The 19984-nt window shown below is 43.1% G+C and overlaps 1 protein-coding gene across 3 annotated transcripts in view; it reads left to right on the plus strand.

The window, feature by feature from the left end:
- Positions 1-15449, plus strand: part of TNS2 (tensin 2) — a 186609-nt gene extending 171160 nt beyond the window's left edge. For all 3 annotated transcript variants that reach the window (XM_040425785.1, XM_040425787.1, XM_040425786.1), the window contains exons 20-29: positions 2211-2770; positions 2856-2942; positions 3151-3282; positions 3367-3456; positions 6384-6461; positions 7452-7529; positions 8390-8555; positions 8638-8706; positions 9534-9563; positions 14133-15449. In XM_040425785.1, the coding sequence (XP_040281719.1) occupies positions 2211-2770; positions 2856-2942; positions 3151-3282; positions 3367-3456; positions 6384-6461; positions 7452-7529; positions 8390-8555; positions 8638-8706; positions 9534-9563; positions 14133-14274 (1432 nt within the window). In that variant the 3' untranslated portion in view covers positions 14275-15449. The remainder of the gene's footprint in view (positions 1-2210; positions 2771-2855; positions 2943-3150; positions 3283-3366; positions 3457-6383; positions 6462-7451; positions 7530-8389; positions 8556-8637; positions 8707-9533; positions 9564-14132) is intronic.
- The last annotated feature ends 4535 nt before the right edge of the window (positions 15450-19984 follow it).

Raw genomic sequence — 19984 nt, forward strand, 5'->3', positions numbered from 1 at the left:
CTAATGAAGACTGCACAGTTTAGTGTTAGTGCATTGTTAGTGGATGCATGGCACCTTCATTGTTATTGGCTCCACGGCCATTATCCAAAATGCAGACTGACTAAACAGTGCTGTCTTCATTAATTTAATCAAAGCCTGCTACGGCATGTACAGCTGTGCAGTACTCAACCACAGCGCGGCCGTGCCATGTGGTGGTACCCTGAATCTTGCATTAATCATGTTAAAGTTTAGAGCTGCATTCACCATTCTGCAGGCTTCAGAGCTGACATTGTCCAGGATTTCCTGCTGTCTCAGTGTTTGCACTGCTGTGGTGATTAACGTTCTGGAAGATGCAGTCTTTACAGAAGCAGCGCACAGTAATCTGATACAGTGTATGAAAAAATAATTCTTTACCCGCATTATAAGGGGCCTTCACATTTTGGCGTAGAAAATGTCTGCAACTGGAAATCGGTTCCATTTACCTGAGTGGAGTTTGCAGAATCCTTATGCTTGCCGCCAAAGCAACTCCATTCAAATAACTGGAGCTGAAGTTGGAGAAATTTCTGCAACACAATTGCACGTGTGAATGCACCGTACGAGCTGATCTGTGCCGTAAATGCTGTAACTATCAGCAAGCTAGCTAGTTTCCAACCAGGAGAGTTATGCATAGAATTCTAGACTATGATACAGTCAATAACTCAGATAAGCAACAAAACATATTTACAAAGTTACTCAATGTTTTGTCCAAATGAAATCTGTATATAGTAAAGTATAAGGACATGAAACGGTTTACTTTAAGACCATGGAGAAAGAGAATAATGAAAGGGCCAACAATGCTGCTTGACCTAAGAGACAAGCAATAGAACAACCTTTATTTGGCCATTGAAATAGACTCTGATGCCATACAACATTTCATTTTTCCCTCTAGCAGGTCACCACGATATTTACAATGCTGCAACTGGGAGGGGAGCAACCCCAGAGCGGGCACAATATTTACATTGACTCACCAGGGAGGGTAAGACAGTTCATCTTTTATGCTACATTTTTTAAAGTATAATTTCCATATAATATGGAATTAATTTACCGTGGTGGTAAATGAATTCCATATTATATGGAAATTATACTTTAAAAAATGTAGCATAAAAGATGAACTGTCTTCCCCTCCCTGGTGAGTCAATGTAAATATTGTGCCCGCCCTGGGGTTGCTCCCTTCACTAGTGCAGCAGTGTAATTGTGCCCGCCCTGGGGTTGCTCCCCTCCCAGTTGCAGCATTGTAAATATTGTGCCCACTCTGGGGTTGCTATGGTAACATCAGTTGACTAACTCTTCATCAGCATCCTGTTATTTGACCTGCACTCATAAGAACGTAGTCATAACACATGAGCTCACATGATGGAAAGTTTATACATGGAAGAGTTGATGCTGTCATGGGAACCTCCAGGTCACGTGTCCATTGAAATTGGACATCCCTGATCCTTCTTTGCTGTTGGTGTTGGGACATCACCATACACATGAACAATCCCATGAAATCAGCTGGTTGGGCAGACTTTCATCTTATGTGTCTACATTACTGCAGCAGTAAATGGGGTTCTCTGGCCAATAAACATTTGCTCACAGTTGTATCAGAGCTTCCATTCTGTCAGATTTAAAGGGGTTGACCCCAAGGACATGCTGTTAACCACCTCTTATGGCCCTTGAACCACACTAATCTGTATCAACCAAATGGGTATCTTTGGTCCTTCCAATCCTTATGACCATGTGTATGTAAGGTGATTATCTGACACTTACTAGCCTTTGTTGATATTTTGGGCTGTTTGCTATATTTCATAAGCAGCCTTGTTGGGCAGATCTTCTGTGCTCTCTGCCTAGAGATCCTGTCCATGAGATAGCTGCTGATGGAGGGTCGTGTGGCCAGCCATTTTAGCACTTTTTACAGTTTAAAAAGCACAGCATGAAGAACTACCTTTGCTGTCAAGACACTGGACACCATGGTAGACTCTCCTAGGCACCATTGCAAGTCAGTGGGATGCAATGGACACTATAAGTATCTGTCGTACAACAGGTCTGGCAGAGGATTGAGGTTTCTCTTATAAATGGAAGCTGCTATTCCATTGGCTTCACGTAGATCATGTAGCAGGACTCTATAGTGACCAGTAACTGTGGGGTTCTTAGTTTGGGCTCCTGCTCTGCTCCACAAGAGCGGTGCTTTAAAAAAATCTTCTATATTACAGAGCGGATTCCAATGTAAATCTCACTTCAACCAATCCTGAGGGAATGTCTTCGCATTCTGCCTCCCCACCCTGGGTATCAAAAGTTTCCCCACAAATGCCTGTACATCCTACCACAAGGACAATAGAAGAAGAAGCTAAGGGACAGTCATCATTCAATCCTGCACCAGTCCCTACTGAGACAAGCCCCCAAGCTGTCCAATACGGTGAACCCACCGAAGCTACCTGCCCTCCACATCTGCCCCCAATGTTAAATCCTGTTACTCCACAGAAAAGGAGCATTACCATGTCCCTGCCTGAGAATCCAGTCACCTGCCACGGAGCTGGAGTTACAACCAGTCCTCCGCTGTCACCAATGGGAAGTCAATCTGAGCTCCTGTCTCCTTCTCCCACCCCATTATTTCCCATCAGTACTGCGTATTATTCCAGCAGCCCATGCCCTCCAAATGCCCAGCCACCTACTTTACCTGAAAAGTGCCACGCTCCAACTGCAGTGGACAAGACAGGCACCCTTGGGAGATCAAGTGAGCATCAGGTGGATAAATCCCCCTCTGCAGTCAAAGGTTAGTACATGTGTACTGCTATCAGTCTAGGTCTTCTACTTTTTGCATTGGAAAGTGACCATTTTTTCTTTAAACCAAAATTTAGATGTACAACTGGATATTCCTCCGGCCTCCAACTTTGTGCAGGACTCTTCACGATTTTGGTATAAGCCAAATATCTCCAGGGAGCAAGGTAATGAGCAGTCCAGGATATTCTGTATGCTGTATTTTTTGTTACATTGTGCCTTCAAAGTGGTGGTCATTGCATGGACATGCTGTTATCCACCTCTTATGGCCCTTGAACCACACTAATCTGTATCAACCAAATGGGTATCTTTGGTCCTTCCAATCCTTATGACCTTTACTTTACCCAGCATTGTCTTCTTGTGTTACTTTTCCAGCCATCGCCCTTTTAAGAAGTGCAGAGCCAGGCTCCTTCCTGATTCGGGACAGCAACTCTTTTCGAGGGGCATATGGTTTGGCTCTGAAAGTTTCCAGCCCACCTCCAAATGCAATGACGCAGTCATGTAAAGGTGATGCATTGGTTTAACATGTTTGACGCTGTCTTCAATAATTACTGTAAATTGTCTGTAACCTGAAGATATTCCCGTCTGCAGATCCCTCAGAGCAGTTGGTCCGTCACTTTCTCATAGAGACAGGGCCTAAAGGAGTGAAAATTAAAGGCTCCCCTATAGAACCCCACTTTGGTAAGTGAGAAACTGATTAGCCTCTTTCCTTGGTTTTGGCACAGACCACATATGTACTGTATGTTAGCTTTCATGCAATACTTAATTATGTCTTATTAATTGGGGAACACACCAGATCAAACAGCACTTGCATGTTTTATCTTGCTGGTTAAATTTTAAGGAGAAAATTCAGTTTAAAGGCTAAAATCATATGAAAATCTTTTAGGTACTAATGCTTTAAGGCGACTCTCCGGTTCAAGAAAAAAAATTCATGTGAACTGGGGAATGAATAGAATGCTTCCCCGGTGACCTCCTTTTCATCTTTTTAGCTGTACGCAAATTTCTGGGCTCCTCTTCTGTCATCCAAGATGGCCGCACCTCTTCTCAGACTGCCTGGTGTACACTACGCATTTCGTAGGCTAAGACATTTCCTGTTGCCTTTGGGTTGGCCAGCACTGCTCACATGAACAGCAAAGGCCAATCCAAGAGCAGGGCTGAACTAGAAGGAAGTGTCTTGGGCTAATAAAATTATACTCTTTATTCAGTTACCGAGCACTTATTTTCATTTTAATATATTTATTTTCACCTCAACTTATTTTGGGGGACCAGGCCGACCATCTGATGTTTAGGAGGGACTCCCAGCTCTCCCTCGGCAAATCTCAGGAATGATTGGGCATTTCTGATTTCAACATGCCCCATCCTTTTGTTTTCAAGGGGAGATAAGCTGCCGTAAAAGAGGTTCTGGTAACAGCTTATTCCTCCTTCCTATTCTACATATGTATGTGAGTGGGAGGTTAGAAGGAATAGCTGTGTATGGCCATGCAGTTTAGGTAGCTGTCAGCCGACAGCTACTCCTCTTGACTTGGCCGAGCATGTGCATGTCTTCAGTAGGGAGAGGAGAGTAAATATCTTATCTCCCTTGAGACCAAACAGGAGAGTGAGGAGACCATCATAAACATTAGATGGTTGACCAGTTGCGGTAAAATCGGCAGTTTTGGCCGATATTCAGTTAATATGTGTGTGGTCATCTTAAGACTTTTTAGATTTGTAAGTGACCTCCAAATCTATGTCTGCCTAGGTTTGATGTTTTAGCTATAGAAAATGATCTTAGTAGTCAGTAGATGATGGCTGTGGTTATCTTGAAGAAGGAGACCTGGACTAGCAATACATCTTAATTCTTAAAGGGACTGTTGTCTTATGGCCATTTCCAATATTTTGGCTGAAGTGCAAATCTGTTCATAAGGAATAGACTTCCTGTCATGTAATCCCTAACTGAAATCCCTGTGCAAGATGCCACCATATTTTCTTTGAGTGATAACAACTGAAAATGAACAAAACCCTTTCACTATTTGTCTCATCTTGTAATCTACTTCTACACAAGGGCTTCCTCCGAGCACCATGTTCTGCAGTGTGCTTTATCCTCTTATTCCATCCCCTGATTTATTCTTTTGAGGTTTCTTTGAGCTGGTTAATCTGTCTTGACTGCCTGGAACCATGAATGAGTGATTCTGTGTCTCAGTGGTGTGTTAGGGGCTGTCCGGGCATAATTCTTTGGGCTGTGGAGATTTCCTGCCTGGCATGGATTTCTCGGCCATATCTGCGTGGGCTGCACTGCTTTTTCCTTCTCCATCCCAGGTTTTGTGGCTTGATGAAATTTTCTGTGGTTTTGTTAGCTCAATGGTGGGAACTACGGCTCCAGACAAAATAATCTTTAGTCCCATATCATATAATGTAATCCGGTATGTTGCTTTGTAGTTATTCATAGTTTTCGTCAGCCATTTTTATAGTTCTTGAAAAAAAAGAAAATGATGTGGGAAAAATACCACCATAAACATGTTATGTGCGAATCCAGCCTTATAAAGTAGAACCAGATCAGTCCTCATCATGAATATGATCAGCCAGTAATGGTGATAGTCACAGTGTCTAGGGTTGGGTACCATTTGGGATTGTGTCTAAAGACTTAAAAAAAACATAATGGCTAGGACTGGTAAAGCTGGTCATTGATATTGCAGAAGCATATAGCACAAACTGCTGTCTAAAACACAGATGAGACAGAAGATGCCAATTTTTATATGTTCAACCAGTGATCTTGGGGTCTAGCAGCATCTTATTCCCTATTGGAATAGATATACGTGCTTCCTGAGGGTGCAGGTTTATGGAGGGGTCGGGAGAAATAGCTGGCTGTTATTCGATTGATGTGGTGGCTGCAAAACCTAACTCCTAAAATAAGGGGAATGATTGTATTATTTTGCTTAAAGGGGTTGTCCCACAATTAAAGATTACATTTCTCAGTTTGCTCACACAAGATCTGTTCGTTTTTCAACTGGAATCAGTAAAAAAAGAAAAGAAATGCTAGTTATTGCTGTAAAAATACTTGTTATGGTGCCCTCTGGTGGTTGTTTGATTCCCTTGCAGAAAGTCCACCTAATGAGTCAATGCTTGTGGTCACACATGCTCAGTAGCTCAGCCCTATTACTCCAATCCCCTTGTACACAGTGGCGTAGCAATTCTCGCTATTGGGCAGGCAGTCAGTAAGAATCAGTTCGGCTTCTACTTACATCAAGTGGATGTTCTGAAAGGAAATAAAAAAATAACAGCAGGGGGCGCCATAACAAGTATGTAACCAATATCTAGAGATAAAAGCACTTAAAAAAAATATATATAAATCCAATTGAAAACTTTTATGTTTTGTGTGATATAACAGAGTAAATTAATATTTCATTGTGGAACAAACCCTTAAAGACAATGATTCCTCTGCTTTCCATAGAATTACCAATCTCTTTCTGGATCTTGTGGTAAGACACTTCCAGACACTTATCTTCTTCTGTGAAATAACAGTTTTTGCCCAGATAGATGTGGTTTTATCTCTTTGCTTAATGATTGTTACCCCAGTATCTCATGTATGATCAGCTTTTGGTTTCAATGGTTTCTTTCTGTTCTGTGGTTAGGAAGCCTATCAGCCCTGGTGTCTCAGCACGCGGTCACTCCTCTGTCTCTGCCCTGTAGGCTTCGCGTTCCTGAAAAAGGTAAGTTGCTGTTTAGTCCTGCATCTCATCTCTACAACCATAACAACCTATTCTGATTTGCTTGCACTTCCTTTATTCATTGTCGTGTGCCTCTGACCTTAAAGGCTATGTACGCCTTGAGAGGCAGTTTATTTTTATGATCGCTTTTTTTCTTATTTTGGGCTAAAAAATCTTTTTTCAATTAGTCCTTGCTCATTTATATGTGGGTTATAGAGGATGGGACAAAGCTACTCCCTAAAAGCTACTTCTGTGCTTAGATACAGTAATTTACAGTGCAGAATGTTAGGCCCCAAACTGGAAGCTGCACTACTGAGACTCTGCTCTGAATTATGCTATGCGCCGTGAAATACATTGATGTCCCCACATGTTACGCAAACCAAGAGGGTGTAGACCAGGGGTCAGCAACCTCCAGCACTCCAGCTGTTGTGAAACTACAATTCCCAGCATGCTCCATTCATTTCTATAGGAGTTCTAAGAACAGCCAAGCAAGTGTGCATGCTGGGAGTTGTAGTCTCAACACAGCTGGAGTGCCAGAGGTTGCTGGTGTAAGAGAGCACCAAACAGGGTCTGTAGGCAGGGGTGCACCTAGCCTTTCTGCTGCCTGAGGTGAAAACTGAAACAGCGCCCCTCCCTCCCCAATGCCAATTTCTTGACCTGACCCCTTTCCTTCAGCCCATGGCCCTTTGGCTGCCCCCACCTTGTGCCGCCTGAGGCGATGGCCTCACCTGGCCCCATTGGTGGTGCACCCGTCTGTAGAACAACACTGCATGGACTCTTGACATCAGGGGGGTAAATGCGGTGAGACTCATCCTTCAGGCTTTTGGCCTTGTACATGTAAGCGGTGATGTCTCTCCTTAGAAGAAGGAGGTTAACAAATCCACTTTGTGAAATGTCATATTTTTATGGATAGTCGTTAAATATGAAAATGATGACATTGTATTGTGCCTGGCTCTGTGTAAACTATGCCTCTGTCTTCTCTCTCATGTATAGATCTGGCCGAGCAGAGTACAGAGGTTGTCGTTCCCACAAATATGAGCACAGCAGCTGACCTACTGCGACAAGGAGCCGGTGTGTACGCCGCTGACAACAGCCTGTAGACGTAGAATGAGCAGAAAACTATGGGGGAAATTTATCAGACTGCTGTAAAGGAAAAATGGTTTAGTTGCCCATAGCAACCAATCAGATTCCACCTTACATTTTCCAAAGGAGCTCTGAAAAAAGAAAGGTGGAATCTGCTATGCACAACTAAGCCAGTTCTACTTTACACCAGTTTGGATAAATCTCCCCTTCCGTATCTGCTGCCACATTAGTTAAGGCAGTTTTTTATTTTTTATTTTTACAAGCTGCGCCACTTGCGTCCTTTCACGGTGTCTGGAATTGCAGCTCGACCCCAGTCATTTAATAGCCCATTGAATAGAGTAGCACTTTTTCTGCAGACCTTCTTTCTAATCTCATACAACTCTTTTAAAGGGGTTGTCCAGCATAAACAATATAATGTCTAAACTTCTGAGGTCGCTGTTCAGACACAAAAAAAAGCAATAATACAGATCCCCTACCGTTCCTGTACTGAGACAGCCCAGTCCTCTGCCAGTCTCTACATGGTCCAGTGATGATGTTCCAGTATAGGGTCATGTGAACACTGCAGCCAATCAATGGTTTCTGCAGTCACATGACCCTGTGTTGGAACGTCACTACTTCAGGAGGCAGAGCGAGGCAGGGAACCAGGCAGTGACAGGGCGGGAGCGAGGGGGCATAGAGGAGGTGGGTATTGCCGTTTTTATGTTTGAACAGAAACTGAAGAAGTTTATTTATATTTTTTTGTCTGCCGGAAGACCCCTTTAAGACTACTCTACCAACTAAGATACTGAGAAATATGTTATGTATGTTAGTGTCATAGATGTCGTCTTATCCGTTTTCTCCACCTCCAGCCTGCAGTGTCCTCTACCTTGGCTCTGTGGATACAGAATCTCTTACAGGCCCCCAGGCTATTTCTAGGGCCTCCAGTGCCATCTTAACTCCTCCAAGGTCTACTGCAACTACTGTCCATTTCAAGGTGTCTGACCAAGGCATCACACTGACCGACAGCCAGCGCAAGTAAGTTTGGGCAAGTGCTTGCTTTTGTCTGTGCAGCTAGGTCCACGCATTGATGTAATATGGGTTTGGTTATGTTTTATAGACTGTTCTTCAGGCGCCATTATCCTGTTTCCAGTGTAACGTACTGCAGCGCTGACCCACAGGACCGCAGGTACCAGTCCTTACCTTCATTCTCTACTATTAATGTCTACTACCTGTCACCTCTCCTGCCATGTCAGTTTTAGTTACTACATTTATTCCCCATGTAGTAACAATCCTGGAGCATCTATTCTTAGGACTCTAGATGCCATTATTCTGTTATTAATGCTAGAAGTTAAGAATGAATTTCCAGCAGTCTGCATTAAAGGTCCTGATGGGTGTTAGGAGTGTGTCCCTACCCAGTCTGACACTATGCAATCCGTGCAAGGACACACTCCCAACTGTTAACACCCATCAGGACCTTTATTGCAGACTACTAGCAACTCATTCTTAACTTCTAGATTTAAAGAGTAACTAAACTTTTATTCAACTTTTTATTTTTATTTATTTTTTTAAATGTCCCAAATGCCCTAAAAATAATTTTATTTAGTATACATTATTAATTGATTTAGACTTTTTACAAAATAAATTTTCACCTAAAATTGCAATTTCAATCACGCTTAAAATTCACTATACTTGCACATGGCTGACTTCTCAGCGGTGTACGGAGTACAGACTCTGCATTGTATTAATGGGGCCGCAGAGAACAGAGTATAGGAAGGAACACACATTTCTCTTGCCTGTGCCCCCTGAGGTCGGCTAAATGCTGGCACAGTACATGGGTACCCTGTAACAAGTGTAACAATGTGCTATGCCAGGATTAGGGAAGCGGAGCGGGCTCCGGGTTTGTTATTACATGGGAAATGCACCAGGAGAGGTGACAGATCCTCTTTAAGACACACATACTTTGACATTTTGGGTTTATTTATTTTTTTATTTTTTTGTCAAATTGTATTACAGGTGGACCAATCCAGACAAGACAACCTCAAAGTATGTATAATCGGGAATAGACGTTCATGCTCCTTGCTCTCGGTTGCTGCTCTATGGATTTCAGAGAGAACATTTCATCTGACCGCAGTCAGAAGCCCTAAAGGCTCATTCAGACATGTAGCAAAGCCAAGAAACATACAGGGTTCCTCCACAGTCCGCTACACCCCTGATCCAAGTGACTTCATAGGGACTGGTGCACATTATTACACTGTCCAAGATTTTCACTTTTTTAGCCAGATTTACATTTTTGGTGATGTCGTATACAAAAATATTAGGACCGTTGTCATGAATACACAACACTAAAAAGAAGACATTCTATAGGCATATGTAAAATTACTTTAAATTTAAAGGAATACTGCACCATAAAGCATTAAATATACACAGGGTGGATTAGGATGGAGAGTAACACTGGAGGGACACAGTATAGGTCAGGTATGCTCAACCTGCGGCCCTCCAGCTGTTGCAAAACTACAACTCCCAGCATGCCTGAACAGCCTACAGCTATCAGCTTACAGCAGGGCATGGTGGGAGTCATAGATTTATGGTTGAGCATCCCTGGTATAGGTGAATTTGTTTGCTTTCCTTTTTGATGATTTACTGAGTCTTATAGTGCACCCAGTCTGCCATTTCCTCCTTGACACCCCAACAATCAGGTGTTTTTACTAGCTGCAGTACCGGAACCAGATAGCGGATCTACACAGCGCCACCCACTGGGTAGTGGTAGTGGCTGCGCCTGGGGGCGGACTAGGAATGTAAAGAGGCCCTGGAAAAAAAAAACTAAACCTGTTGTAGTTGGGTCCAAATTAACAGAAGGCAGATCCAATATGAGTATGCAGGGCCAACGATACTATAGTGCAGCACAAAATACTGCTGCAGCATTCAGCTCTATCACCGTCCTGAGGACACTGATACAGTTGAATTCAGAAGGGCACTTTTTTTTTGCCAGCCGGGTGCATGAGTATCTGATGCTCCTAACATTGATTAAAGGGGTTGTCTCACTTTAGCAAGTGGCATTTATCTTGTAGAGAACGTTAATACAAGGCACTTACTAATGTAATGTAATTGTCCATATTGCCTCCTTTGCTGGCCCGATTCATTTTTCCATCACATTATACACTGCTTGTTTCCGTGGTTACAACTACCCCATCAGTGGTAAAAAAAAAAAATGCACCACCTTCTCTGGTGGCCGGGACTGTGGGAGCTCACATAGGCTGGTGCTTTTTCCTGTAGTGTGCAAGCACGGCCACCACCGATGGATTGCAGGGTGGTCGTAACCATGGAAATGAGCAGTGTATAATGTGATGGAAAATTAAATTCAGCCAGCAAAGGAGGCAATACGGACAATCACAATACATTAGTAAGTGCCTTGTATTAACTTTATCTACATAATAAATGCTATTTGCTGAAGTGAGACAACCCCTTTAATGCTGGGAGCATCAGATAGCTAGGTACCCAACCAGCGGCCGTAAGGAGGCCTTGGATGTCTCCCTGTGCATTGGCCCACTGGGAAATGTCCCTGTAGGGTCTATGGCCTGTCCACCCCTGGTTGTGACTGCAGTGCTGCTCTCATTCAAGTAAATGTACAGGGTGGGCCATTTATATGGATACACCTTAATAAAATGGGAATGGTTGGTGATATTAACTTCCTGTTTGTGGCACATTAGTATATGTGAGGGGGGAAACTTTTCAAGATGGGTGGTGACCATGGAGGCCATTTTAAAGTCGGCCATTTTGAATCCAACTTTTGTTTTTCCAATAGGAAGAGGGTCATGTGACACATCACACTTATTGGGAATTTCACAAGAAAAACAATGGTGTGCTTGGTTTTAATGTAACTTTATTCTTTCATGAGTTATTTACAAGTTTCTGACCACTTATAAAATGTGTTCAATGTGCTGCCCATTGTGTTGGATTGTCAATGCAACCCTCTTCTCCCACTCTTCACACACTGATAGCAACACCGCAGGAGAAATGCTAGCACAGGCTTCCAGTATCCGTAGTTTCAGGTGCTGCACATCTCGTATCTTCACAGCATAGACAATTGCCTTCAGATGACCCCAAAGATAAAAGTCTAAGGGGGTCAGATCGGGAGACCTTGGGGGCCATTCAACTGGCCCACGACGACCAGTCCACTTTCCAGGAAACTGTTTATCTAAGAATGCTCGGACCTGACACCCATAATGTGGTGGTGCACCATCTTGCTGGAAAAACTCAGGGAACGTGCCAGCTTCAGTGCATAAAGAGGGAAACACATCATCATGTAGCAATTTCACATATCCAGTGGCCTTGAGGTTTCCATTGATGAAGAATGGCCCCACTATCTTTTTACCCCATATACCACACCATACCATCAATTTTTTTGTTCCAACAGTCTTGGAGGGATCTATCCAATGTGGGTTAGTGTCAGACCAATAGCGGTGGTTTTGTTTGTTAACTTCACCATTCACATAAAAGTTTGCCTCATCACTGAACAAAATCTTCTTCGTAAACTGAGGGTCCTGTTCCAATTTTTGTTTTGCCCATTCTGCAAATTCAGTGCGCCGATCTGGGTCATCCTCGTTGAGATGCTGCAGTAGCTGGAGTTTGTAAGGGTGCCATTTGTGAGTAGCTAATATCCGCCGAAGGGATGTTCGACTAATGCCACTCTCCAGTGACATGCGGCGAGTGCTACGCTGTGGGCTCTTTCTGAATGAAGCTAGGACAGCCACTGATGTTTCTTCATTAGAGACAGATTTCATGCGTCCACATTTTGGCAAATCCAACACTGAACCAGTTTCACGAAACTTAGCAAGCAGTTTGCTAACTGTAGCATGGGAGATGGGTGGTCTCGTAGGGTGTCTTGCATTGATATCTGCTGCAATGACGCGGTTACTGCGTTCACCAGACATCAACACAATTTCTATCCGCTCCTCACGTGTTAACCTCGGCGACATGTCAATGGCTGTAAACAAAGAGAAACTTGTAAATAACTCATGAAAGAACAAAGTTACGTTAAAACCAAGCACACCATTGTTTTTCGTGTGAAATTCCCAATAAGTTTGATGTGTCACATCATGGTCACCACCCATCTTGAAAAGTTTCCCCCCTCACATATACTAATGTGCCACAAACAAGAAGTTAATATCACCAACCATTCCCATTTTATTAAGGTGTACCCATATAAATGGCCCACCCTGTAGTACCCAGCCATGGCCACTCCACAGTACACAGAGCTCTGCTGCCTAGTTCCAGTACAGCAGCTAGTTAAAACTAGTGGAAAATGTGATCCTAAGGGCTCATGCACACAAACGTTTTTTTGTGTTCCGTTTACGGGCCGTATTTTGATTCCGTATACGGAACTATTCATTTCAATGGGTCCTCAAAATATGCAGACTGTGTGCTGTCTGCATCCTTTGCTCCGTTCCGTGGCCCCGCAAAAATTATGAGGCATGTCCTATTCTTGTCCGTTTTGCGGACAAGAATAGGCATTTATATAATGGCCTCCTGTTCCGTTCCGCAAATTGCAAAAGGCACACGGGTGGAATCCGTGTTTTGCGGATCCGCAATTTGCAGACCGCAAAAAAAGGCACGGTCGTGTGCATGAGCCCTGAGGATGAGTAACTAAAAATTAAGTCCTTTAAGTAATCTGTAATGGGTAAGGTGTGATTATTACAAGATTGTGGTACCAGCATAGGCACTACTAAGTATACTAGACACCCAAACTGCTGGCACACCTCCGATTGACATGAATCCTCAATTCTAGTCTGTTCGGCAGAAACCTTATAACGTTCTATAAGGCCCCTTTCAGAGGAGTGAGTTACACACTCCGGACTCGCAGCCTGAGTATCAGACAGCTCCCGTCCTGAACTCCCAGCACTGCTGGGGTAGCATAGTATTATATTGATTTATGATGCTATATAACCCTTAGAGGTCTGGAATGTACTGGATAACACTGACATAATGCTGCCAGTGATATTCAATACATTCCAGAACTGTAAGAGCTACATAGCTTCAGAAAACAATATAATGCTATGCAACCCGGTCAGGACGGGATCTGCCGCATACTAACTGCAAATCCGGGGAACTTGCTTGTCTACAAGAAGACTAAAGGAAAAACCCATAGCAACCAATCAGATTCAGCCTTTCATTTTTCAGAGCTCCTCTGGAAAATTAAAGGTGGAATCTGATTGGTTGCTATGGGCAACTAAGCCAGTTTTCCTTTACTCCAGTTTGATAAATCTCCCCAGGTATGTTTTAATAAGAATATTGCCTCATTGTCTGCAGAAACTACGCCGCCTCTATGAGAAGGGGGTGCCTCGTGTTAATAAATGACGTCTATTTCAAGGTATAAAGTATTGTATACTGTAAATTATAAGATTACAAGACACTAAGGTGTTCCATGGACATATAAAAGATCTCAGGTTTTATATAGCCATGAAACGCGTCAATAACTTATAATTAGTAACTAGTGCATAGTATCATATATAAAAAACCCACACCTTCTTCTGGATCACACAGGAGGAATTAATCTGACCAAACCCCATAAACCTTGCCATTAGAGAAGCTTCACTGCTTTTATTTGCTTCACAGGGTGTTCGGTTTTGTGGCTCGGAAAGCAGGAAGCACGGCGGAGAACGTCTGCCATCTGTTCGCAGAGCTAGATCCTGAACAGCCAGCATCAGCCATCGTCAACTTCATCACCAAAGTCATGCTCGGCACACATCGGAGATAAAGGGGAAAGCAGGGACTAAAACTGGGGAAGACATGGTTTAAGAAGGTCAGCTGGTGGTTCCTAAAAGATGTATGTGCTATAGAACCGAACTGTGAAGAGTATGTGACAATCAATGGTCAGATCGTCTACGCCACCAATAAAGTGAAGGACTCTATGATGGCCACGGTTTCTACCTAGAGTATAATGGATATGGCTAGAGGTGAAGGGAGAATTTGTATTGAGTATTTCTACTGTAATATCAACGTGAGGATTATTGTGAAGCATTGAAAACTGGTGTCCCTCATATATCCTAAAGCTTGCTTAGTTCTTCCTACCATGACATGAATGAAGTGGGGTCTTGTCTAGAGGGACTATACCTACAAAGTGACCATACCAACAAAGTGACCCTAGAATAAAAGGATGCAGAGCAGGAAAACCAAGATTTGTAAAGTAGATGGTGGTCCTGTGAGGCCACAGGCAAATCTTTTTATTGATTGGGATTATTTTTTAGTCCCATAAAAAAAAATATGGTATGGTACACTTTTTATTTTATTTTTTTGGTATGGGAGTCTATAGGTGACACATATACCATTGAAATGTCACATAATAATGCATACTGGAATGCTCCACTACGGCATCTGCCATGGACGCCGCCTCCACGGGAAGCAATGTTGCCAGGAAGGTTATTTTATTATCTATTTCTTACTTCATCTCAAGACAAGCATCTTATATTATTGAGAATTGGAATTATAACTTGTAACTGGTACATATAAACCTGTAGTCCGTCCAGGACCTTTCATAACATACGTATAAGGGATATCCAACAGAACCCCTCTCTATTGTACGATGCTGGGGGGCGACTTATGATCAGCTGGTGGCAGGGAGACCCATGACCTACTCTGTCCACATGTGGCCTTACTGCAGCCTATTTGGGAACACATTTCCTACCACCCGAAGTTTGGAAACCATATTGTCAGGGAATATGGCTGTAAGACCTCCAGCTTGGGTGGAGTACTAAAGACAACAGTGCCCCATTGACTTCCTTGGATGTCATAATATTACTGAAGATTGACATCCAGATCAAAACCATACAACTGGTAGTTAAAGGGTTATTGCAGCCATAAGTAATTATCACTTATCCACGGGCGTCTGGTAATTCCTGTGGGTCCCAGTCGTTGATCCCCAACCTATTCTGCATTACAGGTGGTAATATCTTTTGTAAACTTTGTCCCTTATAATACCTATCATATTTGAAAGTGGTTTTGGGGCCAGATTAGGTTGATGACCTCGGCATTACTCAGTAGCAATTCTAAGCTTTCTTAAACACCAACTAGACAGAAATCCGTTCATCAATATTGTTGGGCAGAGTTCACATTATTGGTGTAGGAGGGCTGCCTTTGACTGCGGGATGTTATATCCTCACACCCCCAGAGTGCAGTTACTCTCCTGCCACCGATCCTCTACAAGTACTTGTCACGTTTTCTAAAAAGCATGTTGGCTACAGCATATAACAGTAGAAGGCCATATGAAACCAGTCTGATGGTCCAGACTGGTTAAATGTAGATCTAAGATCAACTCACAGGAATATGGTGTAAGGGACACATCTGCCAGTTAACCAAAGGAGACCAAGATCTTGTGAAGCCATGTAGCCAACTAATGCCCCTTTATCGTGTTGCTTTATCTAGTGTGATTGTTTGGCTGCTGTTAAGGGGATCGCAGGTCTCAGTGGATTTATAGACTTTTTGTCTATGAGGTTATATCCACATCTGCATTTAGTAAATCTGGCAGAGGAGTGGAATACTGGCATTATTGCATCTGGCACTATGATGGGATCCATTGGGTGCCCAGCGAGAATGCTGGATTTCTACTGCAGCGGCATTTGTTTTGGCAGAAAACCAGCATTCATGTCAGAAACCAACGGATTCCATTATAGTCAATGGGGATCCGGCGGTGTCTGGCTATACTGGATACGGTAATTCCGGTAGTCCACTCCTCTGCTGGAACATACTCCTGGATTTAGTGAACACAAATGTGAACCTAGCCTTACACAAGTCTTTACGTGAGCCGACTGATGGAATACTCATGCCTGATCATTCTCTTTGTGAACAGATCAGCAAACAACCAAAAATGAGCAAATGCTCATCATAGGCTGATCAAAACTATCAGGCCTCTTTCACACGGGCAAGATTTCCGTGCGGGTGCAATGCGTGAGGAGAACGCATTGCACCCGCACTAAATCCAGACCCATTCATTTCTATGGGGCTGTGTACATGAGCGGTGATTTTCACGCATCACTTGTGCGTCGCGTGAAATTTGCAGCATGCTCTATATTGTGCGTTTTTCATGCAACACAGGCCCCATAGAAGTGAATGGGGCTGCGTGAAAATCGCAAGCAAGTGCGGATGCGGTGCGATTTTCACGCACGGTTGCTAGGTGACGATCGGGATAGGGACCTGATCTTTATTATTTTCCCTTATAACATGGTTATAAGGGAAAATAATAGCATTCTTAATACAGAATGCTTAGTAAAATGGGGCTGGAGGGGTTAAAATAAATAAATAATTTAACTCTCCATAATCCACTTGTTCGCGCAGCCCGGCTTCTCTTCTGTCTTCCTCTTTGCTGTGCAGGAGGAAAAGGACCTGTGGTGACGTCACTGTGCTCATCACATGATCCATCACCATGGTGACGGATCATCTGACGGACCATGTGATGAGCGCAGTGACATCACCACAGGTCCTTTTCCTCCTGCACAGCAAAGAAGAAGACAGAAGAGAAGCCGGGCTGCGAGAACAAGTGGATTATGGAGAGTTAAATTATTTATTTATTTTAACCCCTCCAGCCCCATTTTACTAAGCATTCTGTATTAAGAATGCAATTATTTTCCCTTATAAGGGAAAATAATACAATCTACACAACACCTAACCCGAACTTCTGTGAAGGTGGTCGGGTTTGGGTACCAAACATGCCGATTTTTCTCACGCGCATGCAAAACGCATTATGTTTTGCACTCGCGCGGAAAAATTGTGCATTTTCCTGCAACACACCCGCATCTAATCTGGCCCAAATCCATGACGCCCATGTGAAAGAGGCCTTATGCATTCAAAAACATGGTTGCTGGTTGGTGGCACATCTCCCCCTTACGTGCCGCCAACATAATGTAACGTAAATGAGAGAGGTGTACAAGCCATTGCACGAAAGCGGTTATTCTATTAAATAATGTAAAAAGTTAAAATCACGCAGAACATGACAGACGATCTCTTTCTGACAAAGCTAGAACCAGCCCTGTATCCCACCCCGATCCAAAAATCTACCAATTAATTGTTCCAACTGCTCTGCTGGATTTAGATCAAGCTGGTAGCTCAGAGATGTACTGTATCCTTTCCGCGGCAGCTCCCCATCAGCTCAGTAGGCAATTGAAAGATAGAACTGCACATGTGCGTCCACCTCAGCTAGGTGGACAGAGTTTTAAGAAGAATAAACAGCAGGTGACGCTAAACAGACTTATTGGCTATAATACATTTTTGATTACATGCCATTACAAGTATTCATATCCAGGAGTATTTTTCGTGGGACAACCCCTTTAACGATTGCTCATTCACACCCAATGAAAATGATAACAATTGCAGATCAACTAGATTATTGATCAGAGCTGGTTACGGGCAGAAAATCTGACCATGCAAAAGGACCTTTAGTTTGTAAATCAGATGCATATTATGCGATCTTGGCTCCATGTTATGTCCAGTTTACAAAACCCATTATCGAGGGATCATCTGTTGAGGATCTTCATATCTAGACGAGACTGGACACCTGACTTGCATTAGGGTACGTTCACATGTCTGACAAGCATTTGCTGCAAAATCAGAGACTGAAATCTGAAGCCAACGTTTGGATTTTTGCTGCAGATTTGTAGTTTGAGTGCCACCGATCCAACTGCGGATTAGTCCCATTCAATTGAGTTGATCCACGCGAGGATATACGCCATGGTTCTCATGTAGAAATTGCACCAAGAAAGGCCACGTCTACTCTGGGAAAAAATAAATAAAATCTGTGCAGAATTCCAGTTGAAATCAACAGGAGGCAGACTCCATGTGGATTTCAGCGCAAAATACAGCTAACGTACCCCAGCAAGGAGAACCTGTTGATATTAATGAGCACGGTGTAATGCTCCATTTCCCCTGTGGAGGCGCTGCAGAGAAATGTGACACTTTCTGCCAGGTTTCCTACAGATTACATCTGATCACTGGGGGTCCCAGCCGGGGGAGACTTTGTGATTGGCTTTTTGTCAAGGGACCCTTTTAACAAGTAGGGTTTATCCAAAAGTGAAGCAACCCCTTTAAGAGAAATTATTCTACAAGTTAAAGTGCCAAAAAAAAGTCCCAAAGCTTTCTATAGAGAAGTATATGTTCTATTTATAAAAAATACATAGCACATGTAATATATATGTAATAAACTTGGCAAAAAGCACTTGCGCTTTTATATAATATTAGAAATTGAAACAGATATTTTAATTTTCTATGCAAGCTTGAGAAATCTTTTATGGAAATGTGTATATCTTATGTAAAAATGGACCAGAAATAAAACCAGACGTTTTATTCATCCGCGTTCGTCTGTGAATTACTGCCGTTCAGATCATGCCGTGAAGGCGGCCCTTTAAGGAAAGTGCACAGACTCAAAGACAACCAGTTAAATAGAGATCTGTCTTTTAATATATGTATATAAACATGGATACTGATTATGTACAGACATTGGGATAGGTTTTAGTGCAATTCGGCTGAACCGTAACAGAATCAAAATGGTCAGAGGTGTATGAAAAGAAATGAGTAGCATAGGCAGCAGACAAGAGAGCTCGGAAACAGGACCTGAGAATACCGGAAACCGCCCAACTTCCACCAATTCCTCCTACTCCAAGCACAAACTGGACAGACACGACTTATGCAGGTAAGTGCAAAACCTTCTGCTTCCCAAGGTTTCCCAGTGTAAAGCCTCATTCACAGACGTGTGCTGTACGTGTTCTCCACGGACGGCACACGTCCCCATTCATTTTAATGTGTGTATTCAGACATCAGTGTTTTGAGCACGGATGCATGCTCTAGTGTCCATGTTCACCGATCCTTCACGTCCATTAGTCTATGGGTCTATGGGTCCATGAAAACCACGGATGCAGCACGAACACGCGGACCCTTCACGGATGCATCACTGACCACCTGCTCACGGATTTGAGCACAGACACAGACGTGTGAAGCATTCAGACATGTAAAATACACCTTTGTATAGTAGTGCTAAACCAAGATCCCATTAAAGGGGTTCTCCAGGACTTGAAGGGGTATTCTGGTTATGTTAAGTTATCCACGGGACAGAATAACTAGATCTTTATACAGCTCTGTCCCATTCAAATCAGTGGAATTGTACTGCAATACACAGCACGGCCACTATACAATTTACAGCACTGTGCTCGGTATATTATGAAAAGGCTGCAATGTCCATCCAAGTGCCACGGCCTCTTCAAACAGCAGATTAGCACCAGGCTGGAAGTCTGGCCTCCTACTAATCCCATATTGAGGACCTATCCTGATATATGAATATTTAAGCCTCGGACAACACCTTAAAGACAGAAAACAAAAATGTTCGGGTTTACTATTCATTATCCTATTGAGATCTGATCCAGAATTTTGGAACTAAATAAACAGCTCCCATACAAAGCTTTATTACTGCACTCTGCATCCATCCT

The sequence above is a fragment of the Bufo bufo genome, chromosome 3, assembly GCF_905171765.1.
Source record: "Bufo bufo chromosome 3, aBufBuf1.1, whole genome shotgun sequence".
NCBI lineage: Eukaryota > Metazoa > Chordata > Amphibia > Anura > Bufonidae > Bufo > Bufo bufo.